The sequence below is a fragment of the Lemur catta genome, chromosome 13, assembly GCF_020740605.2.
Source record: "Lemur catta isolate mLemCat1 chromosome 13, mLemCat1.pri, whole genome shotgun sequence".
Lineage (NCBI taxonomy): Eukaryota > Metazoa > Chordata > Mammalia > Primates > Lemuridae > Lemur > Lemur catta.
The window spans coordinates 58,582,040-58,608,661 of record NC_059140.1 but is presented as its reverse complement, the minus strand read 5'-3'; the positions used below and the strand labels follow the sequence as shown (position 1 = coordinate 58,608,661).

The window sequence follows — 26,622 nt, the reverse complement described above, 5'->3', positions numbered from 1 at the left end:
TGATTTTTGTTTTTTAGTATAATTAACCTATTCTTTATCTCTCAGTGAACTCTTCCAATGTTAGTTGTTTTAGTTCCAATTGATGCTTCATAGATTCCCTTTATATCCCCTTATCCTTGGGGCTCTAGGAAAAACACCCCCTTTTGAAAACCCTTCTTTCTTGGGAAATACACTATTATTATTTGTAATTGCTTGAGTTTGTGAGGAATTAATTTTTTTAACCATGTGATGCTTGGATATGATTTTTGAGGCTTCTTTTGACATTTAACTGCATCATTGCTTATTTCTAGGTTTTGCCTAACATTACATCCCACCTAACCAGGGCACGGTTGGGTGTTTGCTGACTCTTTTATGAGTTGGGAAGAAGAGTCCCATCGGTTGAATTGTCTGAAAATAATCATTACTTCCATCAGTTGGCCAGATTATATCACTCCTTTTCTTAGGAGCTGCTTCATATAAATGGTAGAAATTAAAGTAGTAACATTATTGAGTCAACTCAAATGATTAGGGCAGTTTTCAACTCTCTGAACAATCTCTTCGATTAGTATGGAGAACCGACTAAAGAGAAAGTTTTTTGTGTCTTGTCAAATGAGCTGTATACCATAATAAAAGTTGCTGTTGAGCTATACTACAAATGTCTTTTCTGGTCATGATTCTAGGAATCCCCTCCCCCTCATGAGAAAAATAACTCATTGTGTGCTATTTGCTTTGTTGGCAGAGAGGGAGAAATTATGCAGCTGAGCTTTGAATATACAAATTTCTGTGCAGAAACATTTTGATTCCTTCTCTTCCGGGTATCAATAATAAAATGCAGCTATAAACTATACAGCTTATTCTATAGTTTACATGAAGATTGGTTTAAAATTTTTTATATTAAAAAGTTATCAAAGTGATATATGCACATTGTTTAAAATCTAATAGATGAGTCTATAATGCAAAGCAGCCTCCCTCCTCTCTCTCCTCCTTTTTTTTTTTTTTTAAGACTAGTCAACTGCAGTAGTGAGAAGAGGGGACAGTAGTAGAACAAGGAGTTCAATCTGTAACTGACTGAACAATCAAGTGAGATAACTCACTACCTTTGAACTATCCCTTCTCACTTTCAGTCCTGCTGCCTATAGACAACTACTTCTTAGATAAGTTGATTTTATTTTTTTAATTTGTATTTTCTTTTTTCTCTTTTCTTTTTTTTGGGGGGGAGGGGAGGGAAAAGGTCTTACTGTGTTGCCCAGACTTCAGTGCAGTGGCCCAATCATAGCTCCCTTTAGCCGCAAATGCGTAGTCTCAATTGAGTTTCCTACCTCAGCCTCCCAAGGAGCTGGGACTGCAGGCACACCGGGCTAATTTTTTAAATTTTTAGTGGAGATGGGGGTCTTGCTATGTTGCCCAGGCTGGTCTTGAACTCCTGGCCTCAAGTGATCCTCCTGCCTCAACCTCCCAAAGTGATGGGATTACAGCTACCATGCCCGGCCTAATTTGTGTTTTCCTGGGATTGGTTCTTCTCTTGTCTTTTACTCTATGTATTAGAAACTCTTCCAGTTAGCAGGAACCAGTATGACTCTACATCCTGCAGTATCTGTATGATAGATGCTCAGTCATATAGTGATCATTGCATTTGTGCAGTTAGATAGTACAATTTAAAAAATCTAAATATAATTAACTTAAAATTGGTTAGTTTCCAGGTTTAGGAAACATTCTTATCAATGGTGAAACTATGAAATTTTATAGTGATACTATAAAACTGAAGTGTTGATTTAATAACTTAGTTTATGTGCATTTTATTTTTTATATCAATGCTAAATGTAGTATCAAAGTGGGGCAATTCATTATTTTTTCTTTAAAACTGAAATATGCATGTAGGAGAATGTATAAAACATGTACAGTTTAAATATAATTATAAAGCATTTACCGATGTTACAACAACATAGGTTAAGAAATGGATTGTGTCTATAACCTAGAAGCCCCCCCCATCCTATTCATGTTTGTTTACTTTTAAAAATAATTACTGTCCTGACTTTTTTGATAATTTTTTCTTTATAGTACCCCTTTGAACTTTATGTAAATGGAATCACAGCTTATGTTATATATTCTATAGTGACTTCTTTCAACTCTGAGATTTATCTTAATTTTCATTGCTGTATAATATTCCATTATTTGTCTGTACCAAAGTGTATTTATTCTCTTGTTGATGGCAGTAGATTATTTTCAGTTTTGGAACATATTTGCACATGGCTCCTGGAACGTACGTGCAAGAGTTCTTTAGGACAGTATCTTCACATTGAGGTACATGAAGACTTAGAGTATAGACAGGATGGATAATTTAAGATAATTTAGAGTTTTTCGTTACCTTTCCTAGAAACAGATGTTTGCCATTGATGACTTCTTACCCATTCAGAATCTTACTATGGTGTATTGCCCTGGGGTATGAAATCCTCCAAGACCCTAAACAGATGGGCAATTGTTATACTTCAGAGTAAGTTGTAGAGAAATATACTTGACCCCTAAACATCAATCAGTTCACCATACCTGTCCTTTATTAACCAGAGTTCAATTATTTCAAACATAATTTTGAGTGAAAAATAAATTTTAACAGAACAGATACAATGTTGTCCCAATTATGTATATAGAGACGATCCTGGCTGAGCATGGTGGCTCATGCCTGTAATCCCAGCACTTTGGCAGGCTGAGGCAGGAGGATCGTTTGAGCCCAGGAATTTGAGGTTGCAGTGAGCTGTGATCGCACCATGGCATTCTTGCCTGGGCAACAGAGTGAGACCTTGTAGCAAGAAAAAAGTTTAATATTTCAATTTTAAATATAATTTAATATTCCCAATTTTAATGAATTGTTCTTTATGGTAAGGGCTAGGAAGGGCACAAATAAATGGTAAAGGTGATAGCCTATGATTTTCCTCATTGGGGAAAAAATTTCAACCCAATGCTTTTATTCTAATTGTTGTGGTTTAGAAAACTTGCATTTTTTTAAACCTCAATTTAATGCTGTAAAACTCTGCTTAATTTTCAGTACGAAAACAGACTAAATCAAATGTAATCGATTATCTGTTAACCTCGACAATCTTGGGCAAGTTACTTAACCAGTTTCCTAAATAAAATTTAAAGATGGAAACAAAGATTTTAGCTGTAAGAATGATATTTACAAACCACTAAACAGAACAGTGCGGCAGTTCTCAAACTTTTGGTGTCAAAAATACCTTTATACTCTTAAAAATTACTGAAAACCACAAAGAGCTTTTGTTTACATGGGCCATATTTATCAATATACAAATTCTTTACAGGTACAGCCTATTATAGCCTTTTAAAGGAGTCTTTTATTAGAATAGTATACTGAAAACACTCTTAGATACATTTTTTTCCTTGGTAAAATAAAGCTGCTGTGTATAAGTTCTAGTATGCTTTCCTCAACTCAGTAGATCATGTGGAGCAATTTGAAGACCATTAATCTAGGTTTTCCGTAATTTTCTCTAATTTTTATGTATATTATATTTTAAATTGAAGTTAACTAGTATAATAATGTATATAATTTATAAATAAAGTTTTTGTGTTTGTTCACTGCGATATCTCCCAGCATCAAGAATATCTGACAATAACTGTTGAATGAATCAATAAATTACATAGAAATCTACATGCCTTTTGATAGAATCCAGTTCTGGGAATCTTTCCTAAGGAAAATTTAAGGATGTGAACCAAGATTAGACTGTAAGGATATTTGAACCACTGGTTGTAATTGTGTAGCAGTTCTCAAACTTTATACTTTTTTTTTAAACTTTATACTTTTTATCTTCTTTATACTCTCAAAAATTATTGAGGCTCCCAAAGAGATGAACTCTCACTGTGTCACCCAGGCTGGAGTTCACCATTGTGACCATAGCTCACTGCAACTTTAAACTCTTGTGCTCGAACAATTCTCCAGCCACAGCCTCCTAAGTGCCACCATGCCCAGCTAATTTTTAAATTTTTTTTTTTATTTTTTGTGGAGACAGGGTCTTGCTATGTTGCCCAGATTGGTATTGAACTCCTGGCCTCAAGCAATCCTCCCACCTCGGCCTCCCAAAGTGCTGGGATTACAGGCGTGAGCCACTACTCCTGGCCCCAAAAAGCTTTTGTTCATGTGGGTTACATTTATCAATATTTACCAATGTTAGAAATTAAAACTTGAAAAATAGCAATATTTAAAAATAATAAGCCCGTTACATGTTAATATAATTATTTTTATAAAAGACAAATATGTTTTCCAAAACAAAAACTATATTCAGAAGAGGTGAAATCTTTTATCTCTGGCTTCATGGAAGACAGCTATTATTATCATATCTGCTTCTGCATTAAATGTTGCAATATGTGAAGAAAATTCAGCCTCACGCAGATGTTTAGTGGGAAAAAGGAGATGTATTTTAATAGCCGCTTCAGATAATTGTGGATATTCTTTGATACTACACCAAAACTCAACAACAAATGCTAGCTGGCTTAAAGGTTAGTACAATGGGACTCTGAAACCCTAGCAATAAACTTTTTGTCCTCTGTAACACTAAAATCCATAGATCTGTCTTGTACTACTTTGGATAGCTTTTTTTTTTTTGTTAAGCAAGATTTTGTAACATTCATTGGTTAGTGTTCTAAATGTTGACGTAATGTAAAAAAAAAATATCAATCTCAGAAAACTCTTTAAGTGTATTGGAAAGCTAGTAAACTCAAAGTGTTGGATGCAAGTTTTCGAAGATTCTAATTTTCAGGTGAAAGCTTGCATTTTATTATTGGTGGCAAATGCTATCAATTGTTTTCCTTGAAGTGATGGACTCATTTTGTTTTGGCAAAATTTCTGCTGGATATCCAATTCTGAATAATTAGTTCTTTCAAGTAAAAATGGTCCATGAAAAGAAGTTAGCTAGTTTAGCTCACAGCTTAAACGATAATAGCTTTAATTCTTGGTGAAATTGTTAATTCTGAGCCTCAATACTTCCATTTCGTTGGTGTCTTTGTGACCAAGAAAAGGGAAGTGAAAAGGCAGAAGCCGGCAATTACTGGCTTCTTTGCTAGTCTAGGGGATTTTTGTACAGTAACTTTAATTTTTACAGTGATAGGAATTGGCAATGGTACCATTTTTATATGCTTTATAGTAATAAGTGGCATGTGCCTTCAAATTAACTTCTTCCTGTAGACTTTAATTTCTCATTAACCATTTTCTGATTTATGTTTTCCTATTGTGGTGTTCTTCCTAGTTGAAATATTTGAGTTGCTTTGAAGTTGAGTAGCTTCAAACTGAATTAAAGAAGTGAGTGTTAAGCAGGTTAGAAAGAGACTGTTGGGTTTAGACCCTCTGGCTTCGTGTTAAGTTCTCCACAAAGGGCGTTTTTGAGGTGTATTATCTCTATTCTGCAGAAGGACACAACCCTTTTTGTGAAAGGCATTATGGAGGATAGGCTGCTTTGAGCATCTGAGATATTTCTGTTTGGCATAATGGAAGCCTAATAATAATCATGACTTGTCTCTAGTGAGGTTTAATATTTTTCTAAGCACTAAGTTTGAGGGAATGTTGATGTTTAAAATTCCTTTTCAAATAGCCATTGTGTTTATTCAAAGTTTTATGTCTTAAATAAACTTGTTAAAGTATGCTAGAAGAATATATACAGTATACTATTTATATAAGGTTTTAAAATATACTACACAAAACATACATAGATACTAAAGTATAAAGAAAAAAGTTAATACAAAGATTTTAGATTTAAATTAAAATAATTAAAATTAATGTTACATGTGTTTTAGTTTTAGGGCCAATTTAAAATAATTTGTATTTAGATTTAAGATATATTGTGTAAATCATTTTATTCAAAATGTTTTTATGATGTGAACATTGCAAGCTGGACATTATATTTGATCCTTTGATCTATGGATCAGAGACAAATTTGTGTGTTGTTATAAGATAATTTACAGCCTGTTAGTCTTGGGAATACACTGAAAAGAAGGAGTAATCTCATCTGCCCTTGGTAGAATAGAACATTTGCACACCATTGTTAGTATATTTGATTGTTGGGATAGGTGGTGGACACTAGGTTCTCTGCAGCTTCTCTGAGACTTTCCCCACCTTTCAGGTTTATTTGACCAAGCACCAGAGCCAGAGGCCAGGAGAAGGGAGTTAATGCATAAGGAAATGGACAAATTCTTCCTTCAAGGTTCAAGGAGCACTTATTCCCTATTCCCTAGATATTGGGGACAATTGAGCTAATACATTTACAAATAAGAGCAGAAATATACTAAAGATATGCCAGGAAGGCACTAATAACTCTTAAACTCTTGAAAAGAATGAGCTAGATCCTTCCATTTGAAAAATATTGGGTAAAAATAAAATTGTTTTTCCAAGCCACTCATTTAAGAAATGTTACTTTCAGATCCTAGTGGCATGCTTAAAGCTGATGATTAGGTGTATGTTAAGTTCTGTTTAGGAAAGAGAGGTCACAAGGAATCTCGAGATGGGCTTCTGTGCAGTAAATTTGAAGAGTCATTTTGGACACTGACCTAGAATAGAATAGCACTAAAGCCTGGTGCAACTGTAGTTGTGGTAGGTTATACTTTTCTGTAGTTTAGGTAAGAATTGACCACTGTGAATGGACAAGATAGTTGTATTTTGCCCAAGTTTGTATAGAGTGTGAACCATGTAAGTAAAGAATTGAGGGTACTCTTAAGGATTTTTAATCTGGGAGGCAGCTAGGAATGATAAAAAGTGAGCACCTCTGTTTCAGCTATAATTAATTGGAAGTTTACTTAAAATGACTTGAAGCAGGCAGGATTCTGTTGAGAATAGAGTTCTACTTGGTTTGTTTATAGTTGGCAGTTGACTATATATGATTAAATAATGTGAGCCAAGTTTTGGATATGTAGGGAAATGAGCAAGGGGAGTAGAGATAGTTTGGTGGGGGACACATATTATAATCAGGGAACAGTGCTGACAAGATGCCATGGTAAAAATAACCAAGGATCAAAGAGGCAAGTTTTCAGTCCTGCTTTGTTGAGAGTTGCTTGAAGGTTTTTTCTTTGTATGTGTGTGTGTGTGTGTGTGTGTGTGTGGTAGTTATCTTTTTTGATAGATAAAGGCAGGGGTGGGGATGGAGTCATATCAAGGTGGTCAAGTGTTCTCATGTAAACAGTTGGGTAAAATAGTTAGAGGGCTTATTCTATTGTTAAGGCATTTGATTTTTTACTCAAGTCATTGTGGTTTTCAAATCTTAATTTATATGGTGTTTGCTCCTAAGAATACCTCTTCAAAAGTATTGAGTTTTTGTGTGCATATTAAATTTTAGATCCCAGCACCAAAACAATTTCTTATTAGCTCTGTTTTCATAAACACTCTTCACCATTCATATGTTTCTGATGCCATACTTAGATATATTTTCATATAAACTACTGGGCTATTTATAAAACAAGACATAAAGATGTAGCAGAGAAGGCAGGAAATACTTGACATTTGTATGCCATATCTTATTCTCTGCTTCCTGTCAGTTAAACCACAATGAGAGGAACAGAGACACAGATGTACAGTTGCTGCTTTAATTTCCCATCGGGGAGACCCGTTAAGCATAAAGCTTGTTTCATTAAACTTTTTTCATTTGCTGATTCTAGGGATGTTGTAGGCTTGTATTATATCATATGGATTATGTATGTATATTACCTGGTGGCAATTAGATGTTTGATACAAGACCTTATAGGAAAATATAACTTCAACATATTTTAAAAAGTACTTACTTTTGTGACCTTTCTATAGGCCATAAAAGATTGGCATGTGAATTTGTATGTGTGGTATAAATCCACTATGAAATGATAAGCTATAATTTGATCTTGAAATTTTGGTATCGAAGCATTAATTTATTTGTATATATTGGTATATCAGGATTCTTTAAAACTTTTAAAACATTTCAGTAGAACCTTAAGATGAAAGGTGAAAAAAACTAATACGAAAGATGAAATAGAAGGTCATAGAGGTTGACTTATCCAAGAAAATATAGTTTGTAAATGACAGAACTAGAACTTGAGTGTAGATTTTCTGATGCTAGATCTTATGTCCCTAATGTTAGGAAAAAGTTTGTTTTCATTAAATTATTATTCTACCTATTTCTCAATAACTTTTAACTTTTAGGGTTACCTTTGATTATTCTACCTACGATGCCTCCCCCCGCCTCCCCCCTCCATTCCCCTCCTGTCCTCTGTACTTGGGAAAAAGTAGATACTACTTACTTGTCCCTAAAGAAATAGCCCAGATGGTACTTTCTTGTGAAGTTTTTTCAGGTTCTCACAGGTATTTATCCCTTTCTATTCCTTCATCACTTAGTTGATTTATTTATTATTTTGTAGTTATCTGTTTACATATTTTTTTTCATTTTAGGTGATGAGCTACTTCAGGACAAGGGTCATGTCTTGTATATAGCATATAATAAATTTCCTAAGTACTTCTTAGAGGAACAAATACATGGTACTTTTCTTCATTCTGGAATCAACAGGCTAATTAAAGAGCTATAATGTACTTTTCTATAAGTTGCCTTTATGGTTTATTTGTAAGAAATAATTTATTATAAAGTTTCTTTCCTGCTTCAGCTTCTCCCCATGCAAATTGTTATTGCTATTTATGGAAATCAAGTATCTTAGTGAAATTATTAGTGTTTCTACCCTAGTTAAAAGTGGTGATTCTATATTGGTCCACTAAAAAATGCAGCTGCAAATAGCTTAGTTATCTTGGATTACTAAGCATTAAAAATCTTTTACTTTTGGCTTTAAATTAATCTGGAAAAAATGTCTGGCTCTTTGTTATAGTCCAAATTTCTCCACTGAACAGACAGAGTAATTCTCTTTACCACTTTTTGCTTTTGTTGTCTCTAAGTTTATTGTGCCTCAGTGATTTTTGGCATGTAAATTGCAGTCTTATTATCAACAGAGCAAGACTTTTCACAAGTATAACTTTAGCTAAGACCTGCCTATTCTAGGAATGTGTTATAAAGTTCATGTATTAACAGTTTTTCCAACTGAAAATTGATATAGGTACTATCATTTTTTAAAAAAAAATCAAAGTCAGATCTAAGGATCCAAGTCTGCTTTTTAAAGATTAAAGGAAAAGTTATGAATCTGTATGAGTTTCATTTTTTAAGGAGTTTTAGAAGAACCAACCAAATAGTTCTTTTGTTTATTAAAACTTGATTTAGGGTAGACATGTAGAAAATAGTTTATAGGATTGTTGAGTGTCCTTTTACGTGTGAGACTTTCCTTTTTGTGCCATTTGCTAGGGGTGTTGATGTATTTCTCTGTTTGAATCAGAAAATACATATATGTGTGTCACTTTGAGGATAGTCAGTGAAACTTAGCTTACTATTAGTTGCTAATAGTTCTGTGAAGCTAGTGCATCATGTGAAGTTCTTTTTTTATTCTTGAGAAACACCCTACAATGCACAGCACATGAAATTCTATAGAATACTAAAACAAACATTAGAGAACACTAATCTTTTAACGATTTTAATGAAGAAGTTTAGTAAGTAAATACTTTTTATTTACAAAGTAGCCTTTGATCTTGGCCTCATTTGACTTTTTAACACAGGGTGTACTCTTAGTATTCTTTTAAATTTTATTTTATTTTATTTTATTTTATATATATATATTTTTAAGACAGAGTCTTGCTCCGTTTCCCCGGCTGGAGTGCAATGGCATCATCTTAGCTCACTGCAGCCTCAAACTCCTGGGCTCAAGTGATCCTCCTGCCTCGGCCTCCCAAAGTGCTAGGATTACAGGCATGAGTCACTGTACGTGGCCATAAATTATGTTTATTAATAAAGAACACATAGAAAAACTTGTAAGTCTTTTGCTGTCAAGTAGCTTATAATCTTAAGAGATAGGATGTAGTAAATAATTCCTGAATAACATGGGAGAATGAGCTTTGTACCCACTTCTATAGTGTACATTATCATGATTTTCATATCTTAGTTAATAGATTGTGATTGCCAGTAGGGAGAGTCTTAGCCACTTGTCTCTTTCCTACTCTTGTCTCTTAGCCACTAGTGTCTGGCAGATAGATCCCTAATGCATACTTGTTGAATAAATAAAAGAATGTAGTACTGATGTGATTTCTGAGGGCCATCTGGCACATAGGAAAAGCAATACAGGAAAAATGTTTTGTTCCCAAGTATTCATATTTGTAAAGGGGATGGTTTTAAAAATCTCGGTATACTTTGTTGTAGGATTTCTTTCATTCAGAGTCAAAGCAAAATGAAGACCCTGAAGTTAACCCTAGGTAAATCAACTTTTCCTGGAACAGTCTGCTTTTGGATTTACCTGTACCTATTCCCTCCCCCCACCCCCTAGATTTTCCCTTCTCCTCTCCTTACATACTCACACATTGTCTGAAAGGTAAAAACATTTCTCCCCACAACTCTTACTCCCCATTTAGGGTGTGAGAGGTCATAATTTTTTGGGGTCCAATTGTCAAGAGTTGGAGTGTATCTGGTAGGTAGACTTTGAAGGATAGTGGCAGAAGTTTCTATTCCTGGATCTTAAAATAACAGCTTGTATTGCCTGACAATCCCATATTTTTTTCTCTTTGAGACAGAGGTCTGCTGTTGCCCAGGCTGGAGTACAGTGCCTGTTCACAGGCACAATCATAGCACTCTGCAGCCTCCACCTCCTGGGCTAAAGCAGTCCTCCTGCGCCAGTTTCCTGAGTAGCTGGGACTACAGATAATGTGGCACCATGCTCAGCTACACATTTTTAAAGAAGAATATTTTGAAGGGGAGCGTAATGTGATTAAGATTACTAGATGATAAGTCCCATGAGGGCAGAAATTTTGGTCTATTTTGCATACTGCTGCATTTCCAGCACCTAGAGGAGGGTCTGGCACACTATAGTTGTTCAGTGGGTATTTGTTGAATGAATAGATGAATGAACATGAACTAAGGTCAGACATGGGCTTAAGTCCCAACTCTACTTCTGAACACTTTGATTATTTCCTTGACAAATATTTATCATGGACCATCTGTGTAAGATCTGGGAGTGCAGTGGTGACCACAGCAAAGTCCCTGCCCTTATTTAGTTGGCTATCAATCTTTGTATCCTCATATATTTAAAGGAAATAGATATTACTGACATGAAGATTAAATGAAAATCACAGTAAAATATTTAACATAGGGCCTGGCACATGTAAATTGTAGCTGTTATTTAATAATTATTTTCTTTTTTAAATTTAATTTTTTAAAAAATTACATATGGGATACATAGTGGTATTTTGATACGTTATGACATATAGTGATCAGGTCAGGGTAATTAGCATATCCATCATCTCAAACATTTATCATTTCTTTGTGCCGGGAACATTCAATATCCTCCTTCTAGGTATTTGAACTATATACTAGTGTTTACTGTAGTCACCCTACAGTGGTATAGAACACTAGAACTTATTCCCCTATCTAGTTGTAATTTCATATCCTTTAATGCAGCAGTTCCTACCTTTTTGGCACCAGGGACCGGTTTCATGGAAGGCAGTTTTTCCACAGAACTGGGGTGAGGGGGATGGTTTGGGGATGATTCATGTGCACTACATTTATTGTGCAGTCAGACCTCTCTGCTAACTATAATCTGTAGTTGCAGCCTCTCCCCAGCACTAGCATCACCGCCTCAGCTGCACCTCAGATCATCAGGCATTAGATTCTCATAAGGAGCTGCAACCTAGATCCCTGGGCATGCACAGTTTACAGTAGGGTTTGTGCTCCTGTGAGAATCTAATGCCACCCCTGATCTGGCAGGAGGCGGAGCTCAGGCAGTGATGCCAGTGATGAGGAGTGGCTGTAAATAGAGATGAAGCTTCGCTTGCTGGCTCTGGGTGCTCTTGGTGCTCACCTGCTGTGCAGCTGGGTTCCGAACAGACCACTGACCGGTGGGGGAGGCAGGGTTGGAGACCGCAGCTTTAACAAACCTCCCTATCTTCCCTTTCTCCTACCCTTCCCAGCTTCTAGTATCCTCTGTTCTACCTTTTACTTTCATGAGATTAAGAGTTTTGTTTTTTTTTTTCTTTAGCTTCCACGATATCAGTGAGAACATGCAGTGTTCTTGTTGCTGGCTTATTGCACTTAACATAATGTCCTCCACTTCCATCCACGGTGCCTCAAATGACAGGATTTCATTTTTTTAAGTGTCTGAATAGTATTCCATCGTGTATATATACCACATTTTCTTTTTTTTCCTCCCTCCTCCCTCTACCCTCCCTCCAGGAGGGTCCACATTTCCTTTATTCATCTGTTGTTGGACACTTGGGTTGATTCCATATCTTGGCTATTGTGAATAGTGTTGGCATAAACATGGGGGTGCAGATGTTACTTAGATATACTGATTTCCTTTCTTTTGGATATATTCCCAGTAGTGACATTATTGGATCATATGGCAGTTCTATTTGGAGTTTCTTGAGGAACTTCCATACTGTTCTCCATGGTGGCTGTACTAGTTTACACTCCCATCAGCAGCATATAAGAGTTCCCTTTTCTTCACATCCTCTCCAGCACTTATTTTTTGTCTTTTTGATAACAGCCATCCTGTGGTGAGATGATAACTTGTTGTGGTTTTGATTTGCATTTCCCTGATGATTAGTGATATTGAGCATTTTTTTCCATATATTTGTTGGCTATTTGTAGGTCTTCTTTTGAGAAATGTCCATTCAGATCATTTGCCCAGTTTTTAATTGGACTTATTTCAGGGTTTTTTGTTTGCTTTTTTAACTACTGAGATCTTAGGTTTCCTTGTATATTCTGGATATTAATCGCCTGTCAGATTTGTAAATATTTTCTCCCATTCTATAGGTTGCCTTTTCACTCTGTTGATTGTTTCCTTTGTTGTGCAGAGGAGTTTTAGTTTGATATAATATCATTTGTTTATTTTTGCTTTTGTTGCCTGCGCTTTTAAAGTCTTATTCATAAAATCTTTTCCCAGACCAATGTCCTGAAGTGTTTCCCCTATGTTTTCTTCTAGTAGGTTTTCTCCTAGTAGTTTTGTAGTTCCAGGTCTTACATATAGATCTTTGATCCACTTGGAATTGATTTTTATATAGAGTAAGAGATGGGGGTCTAGTTTTATTCTTCTGTGTATGGATATCCAGTTTTCCCAGCATCATTTATTGAAGAGACTATCCTGTCCCCAATGAGTGTTCTTGGCTCCTGTATCAAAAATCACTTCACTTTAGATATGTGGATTAATTTCTAAGTTTGCTATTCTGTTCCTTTAGTTTATATGTCTTTTTATTCTAGTACCATGCTTTTTTGGTTACAACAGCTTTGTAGTATATTTTGAATTCAGGTAGTGTTTTGCTCTAGCTTTGCTCTTTTTGCTTATAATTGCTTTGGCTGTTTGGGGTCTTTTGTGGTTCGGTACAAATTTTAAGACTTTTTTTTCCATTTCTGTGAAGAATGTCATTGACATTTTGATAGAGATTGCATTGAATCTGTAGATTGCTTTGGGTACTATCTAGTTTTCTGATTGTTTTTATTATTATCTTTTTCCTAATTTTCTTTAGGATGTGCCAGACTTTTTGTATCTATGAAAAAACATCAGTAGTTATTAGGGATGTTCAAGGATTAAGTAGTATAGTGTATACATTTTGCTTTGTAAACCATAAAGAAGTTATTACGTAGTAGGTATTACTAGCAAATGATAATGTAAATGGACCTTATTGTACTATTGTATGATTCCTGGATCTGTCTTTATGCTAAAGTATTTTTGTAAATCTAATAAGTGCCTGTTGCATCTACTAATACAACTTTGAATTCTTGAACTTTCCGAGAGTAAGACAAAGCCCTGAAGCAGAAAACACCTCTAAGGAAGAACCAGGTTTGAATGTAGCCTCAAGTGGTCAACTCACTGTTTTCACAGGAGCATTTTTCTTCTAAATATCACCCTGTAAGAAAGTAAAGATTTCATGAATGCTGGTAATAGCAGTCTCTATTCAGTGACTAAGAAATTTGGATCTGTCATTGATATCATATCTTTTTTCATTGAATAACTGAGTCAGCATCATCTATTCAAAATATTTAATAATAAATGACAAGATGTAGTCAACCATAGATGCAACTATGTCATATATTTCAAAGTTTTACAGGTATCCAAATAAATGAAGGGTCATTTTGATGCTCAATTGAATAATTTGTAAGGAGGATTATGTGGTAACAAGTCATACCTTTTTGAAAATCTTATTTCCCTGTTTTTCCCCTTGTCCAATCCTTAGGCAAAGAACAAAAACATGAAATAAATTAGTTAAGTAATTTTTGTTGTTTTAAAGAATTTTGCCATACCCTGAGCAGTTTAAAACCCATTGTTGAGAATCTCTAGTGTAAGTAATTAATGAAGAATTTAAGGAGGGCAGTATACACATTGGTGACAGAAAGCCATCAGTGCACCAGTCAAGCTGTGGAATGTTTGTTTAAACGATCTTCATCATTTCTGGATGGTAGTTGCCAGATCCCACTTACATAACTTACACTGGGTTTTGTAATCATAGAGCCCACACTCTGCTGTTGCAAACGTGATTTGAAAACCTCCAGCGACTTTTCACTTCTCAAATCAAGCCTAAATTCCACTGCCTGGCTTTCAAGACTCTCCATCATTTATGTGGTTTTGCTTTGCTTATTTAACCAATTTTCTACTATTTCCCATTGTGAACTCTTAGCCCTGGTCATTTTTGATTCTCCACATTCTTTTGTATCACAGCATTTACATGCACATGCACACACATGCACAATATGCTGTCTTTTCCTTTCCCTATAGTCTCTCTGAATCCTACCTTCCTTCTGAGGTTCAGTTTAGGTCCTGTGTTACCTGTGGAGTGTTTTCTTGACCTGTTTGACCATCCACTCTTCTGCAATGCTGCAGTACTGACCAGCTTTATTAGCACTCAATTAAACACTACCTTGTGGCATTTAGTTGTCTCTCTTGGTCTTATTTCCTGAACTAGATTGTTAAGTTTCATGGGAACAAGGACCATGCATTATCTCGGTGTATTTTCCACAGTGCTGAGCTTAGGGGAAATTCAATAAATATTTATCATCTTTTTGCACTAAGTCAATTGATAGTAGTAGAGGTGCCTCTGAAAATAGATGTTTGGGATCTTCTGATTAGCTTTGGGTTTGCCTCAAATAAGCACAATAAAACTGTTTCCTGTTGGAGAAAACCTAATGCCAGAGTCATTGATGCACTTTACTTAATAGTACCTGAAATGGATTCAAAGGATTTGAAAACTGATTGAGAGATCATATTACAAAAGATGGAAGGCTTAAAATTCTAACTCTTCTGGATATATTTTAAATCTTCATATTATGCAGAGTACTTAAAGTTTGCTTCTAAGATTTGTATAATAGTAAAATATAAAGTTAATGTATAATTCATAAATATTACATATAGGTATTTATCACTTAATAACAGGGATACAGTCTGAGAAACCTGTCATTAGGTAATTTCCTCATTGTGTGAACATCACGGAGTGTACTTACACCAGCCTGGATAGTAGAGTTTACTGCACACCTAGGCTATATGGTATAGCCTGTGGCGCCTAGGCTGCAAACCTGTACAGCATGTTACTGTACTGAATACTGTAGACAATTGAAACACAGTGGTAACTATTTGTGTAGCTAAACCTATCTAAACATAGAAAAGGTATGGTAAAAATACAGTACCTTACATGTAGTCTTATAGGACCACTGTTGTGTATTCGGTCCGTTTTTGACCAAAACATCAATATGTGGCCCATGACTGTATATATCTTACGATACTAAGCCCATGCCCTTCCACTTTTTCACTTCTCATCTTATGGTTTTGCTGCTTCTTGTTTTTTGGTTTCATTGAGTTTAGAAGCTTAGGTGAGTGCTAGACACTTATGAAGATGATCGTAAGAGTCACATTTTAAGGATACTGACATGAAACATCAAAAGTGTTTGATTTTATCCAACTTGATTTAAAATAGTTTCCTTTTTTGTTTAAAAAAGAAAAGAGGTACACTGTGAAAACAGTAGGTCATTCAGGGTCTTTGTACACATGCGGAGCAGGAAGTTTTATGCACAAATAATCTTAAAGTCTTTCAAACTGGTTGGTAACTTGGGGAAAGATAGAAATATTTATTTTCCTGGAGTTTATATCCTTAAGTCTGGTTGCAGTGTGACTTGGAAGAAGATCCTAAAATGTTATAGGAATAAAAAGTTGTGATCATCAAAATAGGTGGAAAGGTCTGGATTGAGTGTGGCAGTGAGCACAGATAGAAAGCCTGGGAAAGGGTAGTAGTATTGGGTTCTTTAATAGTGGGGTGGTGTAGGGGGAGATGGGAAACTGTAAAATGCAGAAATGCTGGAATATCTGTTTTTGAGATGATAATGAAGGGTAATAAAACTATGTCAGAGATGTACTTTAAAAAAAATACTTTATTTTTTAGAGTAGTTTTAGATTCACAGCAAAATTGAAGGGAAAGTACAAAGATTTCCCATGTGCTCCCCCCTCCCCCTTCACATGCGTAGTCTCCCATTATCAGCAGCCCCCACCAGAGTACATTTGTCACAGTTGATGAATGTACACTGACACATCATTATCACCAAAGTTCATAGTTTATATATTAGGATTCACTTGTGTTAAAACATTCTATGGATTTGGACAAATGTCACTTAGCAACATGCATTTAAGTTTCTACCATGTCTTTTTGTGGCTTGTTAGCTCTTTTCTTTTTAGTGCTGAATAATATTCCATTTCCTGGGTATGTCATAGTTTGTTTTAATTTACCTACTAAAGGACATCTTAGTTGCTTCCAAATTTTGGCAATTATGAATACAGCTACTGTAAACATCCATGTGCAGATTTTGTGTGAACATAAATTTTCAGTTTCACTAGGTAAATACCATGGGGCACAACTGCTGGATTGTATGTTTAGTGTTATAAGAATCTGCCAAACTGTCTTCCAAAGTAGTTGTAACATTTTGCATTCCTACTAACAATGAATGAGAGTTCCCATTGCTCCACATCCTCGCCAGTTTTTGATATCCCTGTTCTGGATTTTGGACATTCTAATAGGTGTGTAGTGGTGTCTCATTGTCATTTTAATTTTCTGATGACATATATGGAGCACTTTTCATATGCTAATCTGTATATCTTCTTTGGTGAGGTGTCTGTTAAGGTCTTGGGCCCATTTTTATTTTTATCTTTTGTTTGTTTGTTTGTTTGTTTTTTGCTTTTTCCCCTCTGTCAGCTCTGGAATAATTTGGGCCCATTTTTAAATCAGGTGGTTTTCTTATTAATTGAGTTTTAAGAGGCCTTTGCATATTTTAGGTAACAGTCCTTTAACAGGTACGTCTTTTGCTAATATTCTCTCCCAGTCTGTGGCTTGTCTTCTCATTCTCCTAACAGTGTCTTTCACAAAGCAGAAATTTTTAATTTTAATGAAGTCAAACTTACCAATTCTTTTTTCATAGATCTTCCCTTTGGGGTCATATCTAAAAAGTTACTACCAAACCCATAGTCATCCAGATTTTCTCCCTATGCTATGTTCTAGGAGTTTTATAGTTTTGCATTTCATGTTAAGGTCTGTGATCCATTTCAAGTTAATATTTGCAAACAGTGTGATGTCGGTGTGTAGATTATTTTGTTTATGTATTTATTTATTTAACATTTGGATGTCTGGTTATTCCAGTACTATTTGTTGAAAAGACTATCTTTTCTCCATTGTATTGCCTTTGTTCTTTGTCAAATATCAGTTAACTGTTTTTATGCGGCTCTGTTCCATTGATCTATTTGTCCTCTCACCAGTACCCTCACTGTCTTTATTACTGTAGTTTATAGATGTACTTTTAAGCTTAATCTATGGAATATTTCCATTTACTTCAGATATCCCATCTTACAACTCTGACTAGTATTTCTTCACACCTTTGCCACATCATGACGAGGACCCCTTTTACCCCTGTTAATAGATTTTGAGTTTTTCCTATAGGTAGTGGAAGCCATTAGTTTTAAGTAGAGAAGTAAGTTGATCATAGTTTCATTTTTGGTAATGACTCCTACTCCAGGCTGAAGAACCATTGGAGAGGAGCTAGAATAAAAGTAGCAAGGGCCCCTGAAATGAATACATAAAACAGTTATCACCTAATAATGTAATCTGTGGCCAGGAAGTGATTTATATGACCTTTAAATTTTGCTTTTGGCCAATGGTATGTCTTTGTAGGAGAGGAACGTCTTATGACAGAATATGGTTTCTCCTACATGAGCATCCTGCAGTGTGGGAATTAAAGGTGGGGGAGGCACGTGTTATGGCAAAATCTGGGGGGCTTCGAAACAACATATCCCTGTTTTTACTGCCTCAGAGTCAGAGTGAAACACTGTTACTAATGGGAACTTGCTGTATTCTCAGATGGGGGAACCACTGCACTAAAGCTTATTTTTTTTCTAAGGAGATGAAAGTATTAACCAGGAGAATAAACAGCCACAGAAATGAAACAGTTTCCTTGCAAGTTAAGTCTTGTTTTTTGTAGAGAGAAATTTTTTAACTGCCCAAACAGGTTTTGCTGATAAGGACATTTTAGCATGTTTGTGTTTTCTGGCTAGTGTTTTGTCAGAGTTCAGATTTTGGGTGCTGGAGGGAAGAAAGTTCCTTCGGTCAGTTTATTTGCATAATGAAAAGCACCCATTTATGACATTTTGATAATTATAACTTTCAGCCTTTTGGGGAAAGGAAAGAAGTTAAACTTTTTTTTATGACTGGAGTTAAAAGAGTATCTGATTACTGCTGTTGGATATTTTCTCTTTTGGTTTTAAATTGTCTTGTTTATAGAACATGCTCAGAAAAAGAGTTAATCTTGAGATCACAGGTATGGACAGGTCTAGGTATTTGATCTGTTTGGCTGTTCTGCAAGGTGCTATAAATGCTGCCTGAGTGTAATCTGATGCCAGGTAGGCCCAAGTGGCCAATGGTAGGCAGTGGAGAACTATGTGAAAGAACTGGAATTTCAGGTCTGGGTGGTGAGTAATTGTGGCCTGCCCTCTGGAACTTTTCATCTGGTTGTCAGCAAAAAGGCAAAAGCATAAGAAGTCAGTCTATTTAGTTTGATCATATTGATTTTTTTTTAATTAACATGGTTGAAGCTAAGATGAGCTTGATCAGGTTGCCAATACCTCCTTCAGCTTTGCATAGCTCACTAGAAGCCAGGCTGGGACTTTCTGTATAAAAAAACATCAATTTGTGCTTCATTTATGTGAAAATAGAACTATACTTTTGATAAAGTTCTGAGTACTTCCCTCTATTACCTCCTGCCCTGGCCCCACCCCGGTGAAGAATGCCTAATTTTAAGTAGCTATGCAGGATTGCTATTAATACTTAGAAGATATTGATGGTAATGTGTATGGTACCTGTGGCACCTATATGGAGTCCAAAAGCATATTTTTAAACTTTTTCTGAATTCTTAAATTTCTTGTATATTCAAAAAAAATTTTAAAGGTTGGGGTATAAAACATTTTCAATTGAATTATGAGAATGCTGAATACAATGAAAGCTTTGTTCGCATTGTGACATTAACTTGTGTTTTTTTCGTTCTATTTTGTGTATAGAGTACCTGGCTTAGAGAAAGGTATATGATGAGATTTATTTTAAAATTGGTCTCCTTTTTTTTTTTTTCCTTAGCAGGAACTGAGAGACTATTACCACCCTTGTTTGGGGAAGTTCAAATCTGGTGACTTAATTGTAACTACATTTTGGTGTGTTTCTTTGTTTTTTCCATATCTACATTTTTTGATGTAAATGATAGCAAATAATACTGTATTTAAAGAACTAGAAAGAAAAATGTCAGTAAAACTCTATTTTATAGTATTTTACTGGGTTATTAAGTTGTAATAATCTTATAAAAAGGCTTATAAATGTGTCCTTTTCACTTTTTTGGCTGAGTGAAGGTATAAAGCAAAATGGTATGATATGGTAAGCTGGGAAAAGTACAATAATAGTAAAACTTTAAGATTTAAAGCAATAATAGGGAAATCTATAAACCCCTCTGCTTCAGTTGTTCCAGGTAAAAATATGATTGAAAATGGATTACCAAGTATCAAGAAGTTGCATGGAACAGTGTACAAAAGCATTCTGATTAACAGTTGTAAGGTACTTTTGCTACAGATATTTGTGTAAGGGATTTCTTATTTTTCCAAATATTCTGCTAAAGAAAAACATATTAATGAAAATATTAATGAAGTTTTATTTATGTAGATATAGGGGCACACATGAGGAATGTGGGCCCCTTGTGCTTCCTTTGTCACTAACTGGCTATGTGTCCTTGGACAAATCAGAATGCTCTAGGCCCAGATTCTTTTATCTTTTCAATGAATGCATTAGATATTTCTCAGGTCTAAAATCCTTGATTCCACACATTTTAGATTGAGAATGAGCAGGCCCTTGGAAGATAGAATTTATCTTGATACTACTTATTGTCATTTCTGCTGGGAGCTCAAGTAGCATACTCTACTACCATATTAGAAAACATAAAAAGGCCTGCCTCTGGTCCATCCCACAAGAACTCCAGTCATTACAGTGTATGGATTTATTACTTCTCATTTCTAATTTGTATAGCTTCTCTTCTCTCACTTTTCTTACTCTATTTTCTTTAATTTCTATTGTATTTCTTCTGGTGGATTTTCCAAATACACTTGTATTTCTTATAATGGTTATGCCTATATGTTGAGAAGGCCCTTTAGTAGATTTCCACCTCATGTCTGGAGTTACTACACAATTCCAGTTGTTTACATACAGCCACACTACAAACGCACATACATACAGAAACACTGTTTGAATTACATACTTAAAGAGTATTCAACCACCTCATTGCACTAAGCTGGTGTATTTTACCTTCTTTTTGTGCCAGAATTGTGTAATCTAAAACCTTTTCACTTGTTTGATTCATTCCTTTTATTTATCAATGTTCACTATAATGAGTTGGTACCATAGTAACTTCCAAAGGAGAGCAATGATTTTTTAAAAATATCTTTGTGAATTCATGGATTTTGATATCCTTGAAAAAAATTGTTCAATCAATGATTAATTTTGACTATCTTATGTTTTTCTAATACCTGAAGTCTTTTATAATAAATTAAATAAAAATCAACCATTTGAACTGACTGTAGTAGCCAGTAATGTGGCTGAGGGTTTTGTGTTTACAATCAGTAAAGTTATTTTGTTTGGAATGGGGCATATTGGGACTCTCTGTTAGGGAAATGTGCCAGGCAGAGTGAAGTCCTATCCATGACACAACTGGATTTAACCAAAAGGTGCCAGATTTTTCGGTACTGTAAGAGAATTATACTTTGGCTAATAACGGACTGGTGTTTCTTTGTTGGAGTCTAGCACATAGCTGTGGTAAAGGAGACTCCCTGGGAGTATAGAAATGAGACTTAAGGAATAATTAGTTATCTGGCATGCACCTGTTACATATCTCTTGCAGTATACTTCCAGTTATAATGAAGTGCTGAGTACAATTCATATACCAGGTATTCTGCACATGCAATTTGCATCTAATCTTCGCAGCAACTCTGGATTATTTGTTTTATAGGATGAGGAAACTTGAGGCTTATACCTATTTTACAGAAAGAGGAGACTGAGACACCAAGTAAGCGACTTTTCCAAGGTCACACTGCAGAAGATTGGCACTCAAGTGACCTGACTCCAGAGCCTGTGCTCTTAACTGTTTTGCTTTACTATTTTACCTTAAATCCAATGTTTATTTTTTTGTCATGAGAGGTTAGGAACCTTATTGCTAACTATTGTGGCATGTCTCCTTGAAGAATAAGAATATGGTCCTGATCCAATTGAAAGACATCAGAGCCAACCTGCAAAGTTTTCATTATCTAGAAGATACCCAACTGGATGACTTCTCATAATTAGTTAGTTTTTAAGGAGTTGATTCCTTATGTCTGTGTAGTGAATGAATAGTTTTCACTTATCTTTTTCCTTGTTATTTTATAAAGACTGAGTGACACTTTGAAAAGAACATGTATTTGAGAACCATTAATACAGCAGAGTGTCTCCTGAATACAATAGATATAACAAATGATGGGTAAATGTAAACAAGTTTTAAATTTACTGAGGATTTTACAATTTTCTGAGGTAGACCAGAAGCCTCTTTTCTCCTCAATCTGAGTACCCATATTTTTTCTATGAGAGCAGATTTGTGGAATCAGATGATGCATTTAGCTTTGGACATGTTTTAGACACATTGACTTTGAGAGACACTGACATGGACTTGTCTTATAGACAGTTTAGTGACTGATTTGGAGATCAGTAGCCAAACTAGAGATGAAGATTTTAAAAAATTGATATATGCATTTACTTAAATCTATATACTAAAGTACTATGGTAGAAAGGATTTGGGTAGATTTAGAGACAAAGCTGTAAATTATAGTGTTAAGAGTCCTGATTTAGGAAACAAGAATTCTATTTTTAGTTCTATTATACTTACACCTCAGTTTACTAAAGAGAAATTGAATCGTTGTTGTAGGTTTTCAGTCTTGTCTATTACTGAAAAAAGTTTAATATACCTGGGCTGTTATCTCTGTATCAGAACCACCTTGATGCCATAGGGTATATAAAACTACACAGGGAAGAGGAAGAGGAGGAAAGATGACACAGCTTCAGAGACCTGATTGAGCCAATAAAATGCTTTATTTACTTGTACATTTTCAGTTTATGAACTTCTATATAGAAATGACCGAAAGCTATCTGCTAGAGCAAAGATGTATTTTTTGTTACCCCAGCAAATGGTTTAGTGATTGTGGGGAGCCATTTCAGTTTTGACTGATTGCTGATGGTAGTTAGTGTGAAGGTGTAGGTATGTTGATTGTTTATCCTCATTTTTGAGGTTTCTAAAAGATAGTATTAAAGCACAATAGCATCTAGGAGGCCAAGGGGGTTGGATCATTTGAGCTTAGGAGTTTGAGACCAGCCTGAGCAAGAGCGAGACTCTGTCTCTACTAAAAATAGAAAGAAATTATATAGACAACTAAAAATATATATAGAAAAAATTAGCCAGGCATGGTGGCACATTCCTGTAGTCCCAGCTACTCAGGAGGCTGAGGCAAGAGGATTGCTTGAGCCCAGGAGTTTGAGGTCAACGCCACTCTAGCCTGGGCAACAGAGTGAGACTCTGCCAAAAAAAAAAAAAAAAAGCACAATAGCAGTGCGCAAGTGCTGGTAAGAAAATGTGCCTGATACCAATGGAAAAGAAAGTGAAACTTAAATTTATGTAGACGTATTCACATTGGTTATTGGTACAGTGTCACTTTGCACTTCTGAACAGGTAGGTTTTGGAATAGCTTTTTGGAACCTAACTTTTTACAGAGAAACTTTTGTATCAGGAAATATCCCTTGATTCTGGTTATATTTTCTTACTGTGGTTTTTCAAGTTTAAGATAATGATTTCCTCTTTATCAGAAGTAACTTCAGTTATCCTTTTTTTAAAATAAAGAATATATGTAGAAATAGCTTAAATATCTAATGATAAGATATTTAAGACATTATCTGTCATTAATATAATCCTTTTTTCTCATTACTATGGGCACACAGGTTTGGGAGGTACAGAAGAAATTTTAGGCAATAGTTACTTCCCCAGAAGAGGTTTTGCTCTGATTATCTTGGTGGCTGGCACAGTGCCTTGCAAATAATAGGCACTGAAACATTTATTCAACTAAATTAGGTGGACAGAATTTTCCGATGTGAGATTATGTATAGTTAGTGCTAAATTGGTGCTACAGGCAGTTAAGTGTGCTGTATTTTTGAAGGGAGCGCTCACTGTGGTTTGAGGCATACAGGTTGGGAGGTTTTGTGAAAGAAATGGGACCTGAGCATTAAAGAATGGAGATGTGATTGAGTGCTGACAAGTGGGAGGAGGTGTTCAGATCATGGGGAGCAGTAGTAGTTGAGAAAGGAAGCAAGAATGAATAGTTTGTGTGGAGGAACACAAGGAAGGCAGGCCTACTATAGAAGAATTGGATTGGGTAGCAATTTTTTTTTAATTTTTTAATTTTTAAAAATTATAATTCTTTTTAGATTTGTTTGGTTAGTTACAGATGCTGGAATGGGAGGTTGGGTAATAATTTAAGGGAAAAGATTCTATATAAGTAAGGTTTGTCCAAGACCAAATGTGTGCTTTTATATCCGTCTGCTCAATTTAGATCAAAATGCTTTTTTTCCCTCCTCTAAATATGGTACATTGCTCTAAAACTACCAGAATGTGCTAAAAATACTTTCCCAGTATTGGAGTTGAACTTACTGTTAAAAAGGGTGGAGTAGAGGAGGGGGGAAATTGCTGGGTTGGACTCGAATTTATTGAGTAGAAATATCATCTGAATTGAATTCTTAACCCTTATTTTATTTTGATTTCCAGTTAGGGAAATCACAGTCATCCATAGTGACCCCTAGAGCACAGAATATGTACACAGGGAATTGGGTTTACTGAAATTAGGCAATCGGGACGTGATTTGGCTAGCACATACTAGCTAGATTTAGGTTTTCAGGGAAACCGATTCACCACGTCAGCTTCATCTCCAGACTTGTCTCTTTAAAATTATTAGGAAATTAGTAGTCATCCTTTCCTTGGAGTCAACTTCTTTTTTGAAGTATTTGTATTAAAATTGTAAATGCTGTTTCAAAGAACTAGATGTTATTTAATGTGATTATTTTTATCCTGGTCTTTTCATGTCACATTTATGGCCATAACCATTTGTTTTTCTTTTTCTTTTTTTTTTTTGAGATGGAGTCTCACTCTGTTGCCCAGGCTAGAGTGCGGTGGTGTCAGCCTAGCTCACAGCAACCTCAAACTCCTGGGCTCAAGCAATCCTCCTGCCTCAGCCTTCCGAGTAGCTGGGACTACTGGCCCGCATTACCATGCACAGCTAATTTTTTCTATTTTTAGTTCACAGCTAATTTTTTCTATTTTTAGTAGAGGCAGAGTCTTGCTCTTGCTCAGGCTGGTCTCAAACTCCTGACCTCAAGTGATCCTCCCACCTCAGCCTCCCGGCCGGCCATAACCATTTGATGCAATGTTTAATAAAAGTGTGATAAACATCTAAGTTAAATTTATTTCTTTTACTTTTATTAGTAGTGGTAACTTATTTTTAAAAATAGGCAAACGTCTTTGGCAGACATTTTTAAAGCATTTCTCCATTTGCTATGAAATTGTTTTCACTCTTAAGTTGCGTTTCTTTTTTCTCCTATTGTAAAGTGCAGTTCTTTGCATGTTCTAATTTGCCATGACGTGGTCAAGTGCTGTTTCCTTCCTGTTGCTTACAAGCCTATGCTAGAGATAAGGATACGTTTCAGTGCATTAAAAAAGAAGCCACTGAAGACAGGCTTAAGCATGGTAATTTTTAAAGCATTCTACTTATCAAAAGCCTTTTTAAAGAACAGAAAGAATGGGCTTTAATTTCTGGTTACTTTAAAAGCTCTTAAAATAGTTCTTACTAACTTTGAATGTATTCAATTTTAAATACTTGCATTAGACCTAATAGGGATGTCTGAATGTTTCTATTAAAGATGAAAATATAGATTATGAAATTACTCATGGAGTAGCAAGTATGTAGTTTGCTGGGTCTGTGGAACGAACTAACCCATATGTCCTTTATTACAATTACAAATCTCATTTTTATTGCTGGGTGGTTTTTTGGCTCTTTGTTTTTTTAAATATTGAGTACTTTAACTGCAGTTTAACTTGGGGAAGGGAGAGAAAGGCATCATTTTCAGTTATGAGAGGTGATCTTAGCAGGAATGAAGTCCTCAAAGAAAATGCATAACTTTTTGAAAAAAAAAAACCCTGTGTTCATTAGCCATGTTGCTTTTATTTAAAAACATTAACCACCACCAAAAAAAAAAAAAAATACCACTTTGGAGATACTGCCCTCTATATCAGTTGTTATATTCTAAATGGGTGATTGCTTTTCTTATAACTAACTTAAGCTTTTGTTTTTTAGGCCAAGAAGCTTGAGAGAAGAAAATATTCAGAAAAATTGCCTCAGCTTGAGTAGAATATCAATGAACCAAGAAAATTCGAAGCATCTTCCCTGAAGAAAACCTGGGTATACAGTAACTTTACAGACTTAGCTGAGAGTTTTTACCCAAATTGGTCGCTGGACTCTGGCTGCCTGATACTTGAACCTGTTTGGAATTTTTCTCATGTGGATCTAAGGGGAATGCTTTATTATGGCTGCTGTTGTCCAACAGAACGACCTAGTATTTGAATTTGCTAGTAACGTCATGGAGGATGACCAACAGGTATGAGATCCAGAGAAAATTGGATTTTAATAAATTTATTATGACTTTTCCATTTGTAGCAGAAAGTTATTTACTTTAAAGGACGGTGGAGAAACTTTATTGAAGTAAATGTTTAGAAATTAAATATTTGGAGGAAATATATTTTAAGTGCCAGTTAATTCATTAGGTATAAATCTTATCTTTAGCTTTGATGTGGTAATAAGGAAGTAATACTTTTGGGGTTCAGCTTGTTTTTCTGTAAAATGAGAATTAATAGTAAATGCCTCAAGAAATTATTTCAAAGTAATTTGAAAATTTCTAGAGACTATACTGACTTTTAATGTATGTAGTTAATATTTATA

The 26,622-nt window shown here is 35.2% G+C and overlaps 1 protein-coding gene across 4 annotated transcripts in view; it reads left to right on the top strand.

Moving 5' to 3' along the window:
• ELF1 (E74 like ETS transcription factor 1) overlaps positions 1 to 26,622 on the top strand; it is a 102,710-nt gene that overhangs the window by 28,784 nt on the left and 47,304 nt on the right. For 2 of the 4 annotated variants that reach the window (XM_045566785.1, XM_045566783.1), the window contains exon 2: positions 25,981 to 26,281. In XM_045566785.1, the coding sequence (XP_045422741.1) occupies positions 26,210 to 26,281 (72 nt within the window). In that variant the 5' untranslated portion in view covers positions 25,981 to 26,209. Of the gene's footprint in view, positions 1 to 25,013; positions 25,374 to 25,980; positions 26,282 to 26,622 lie in introns of those variants that run through there. The other 2 variants (XM_045566784.1, XM_045566787.1) reach the window with 2 other exon arrangements.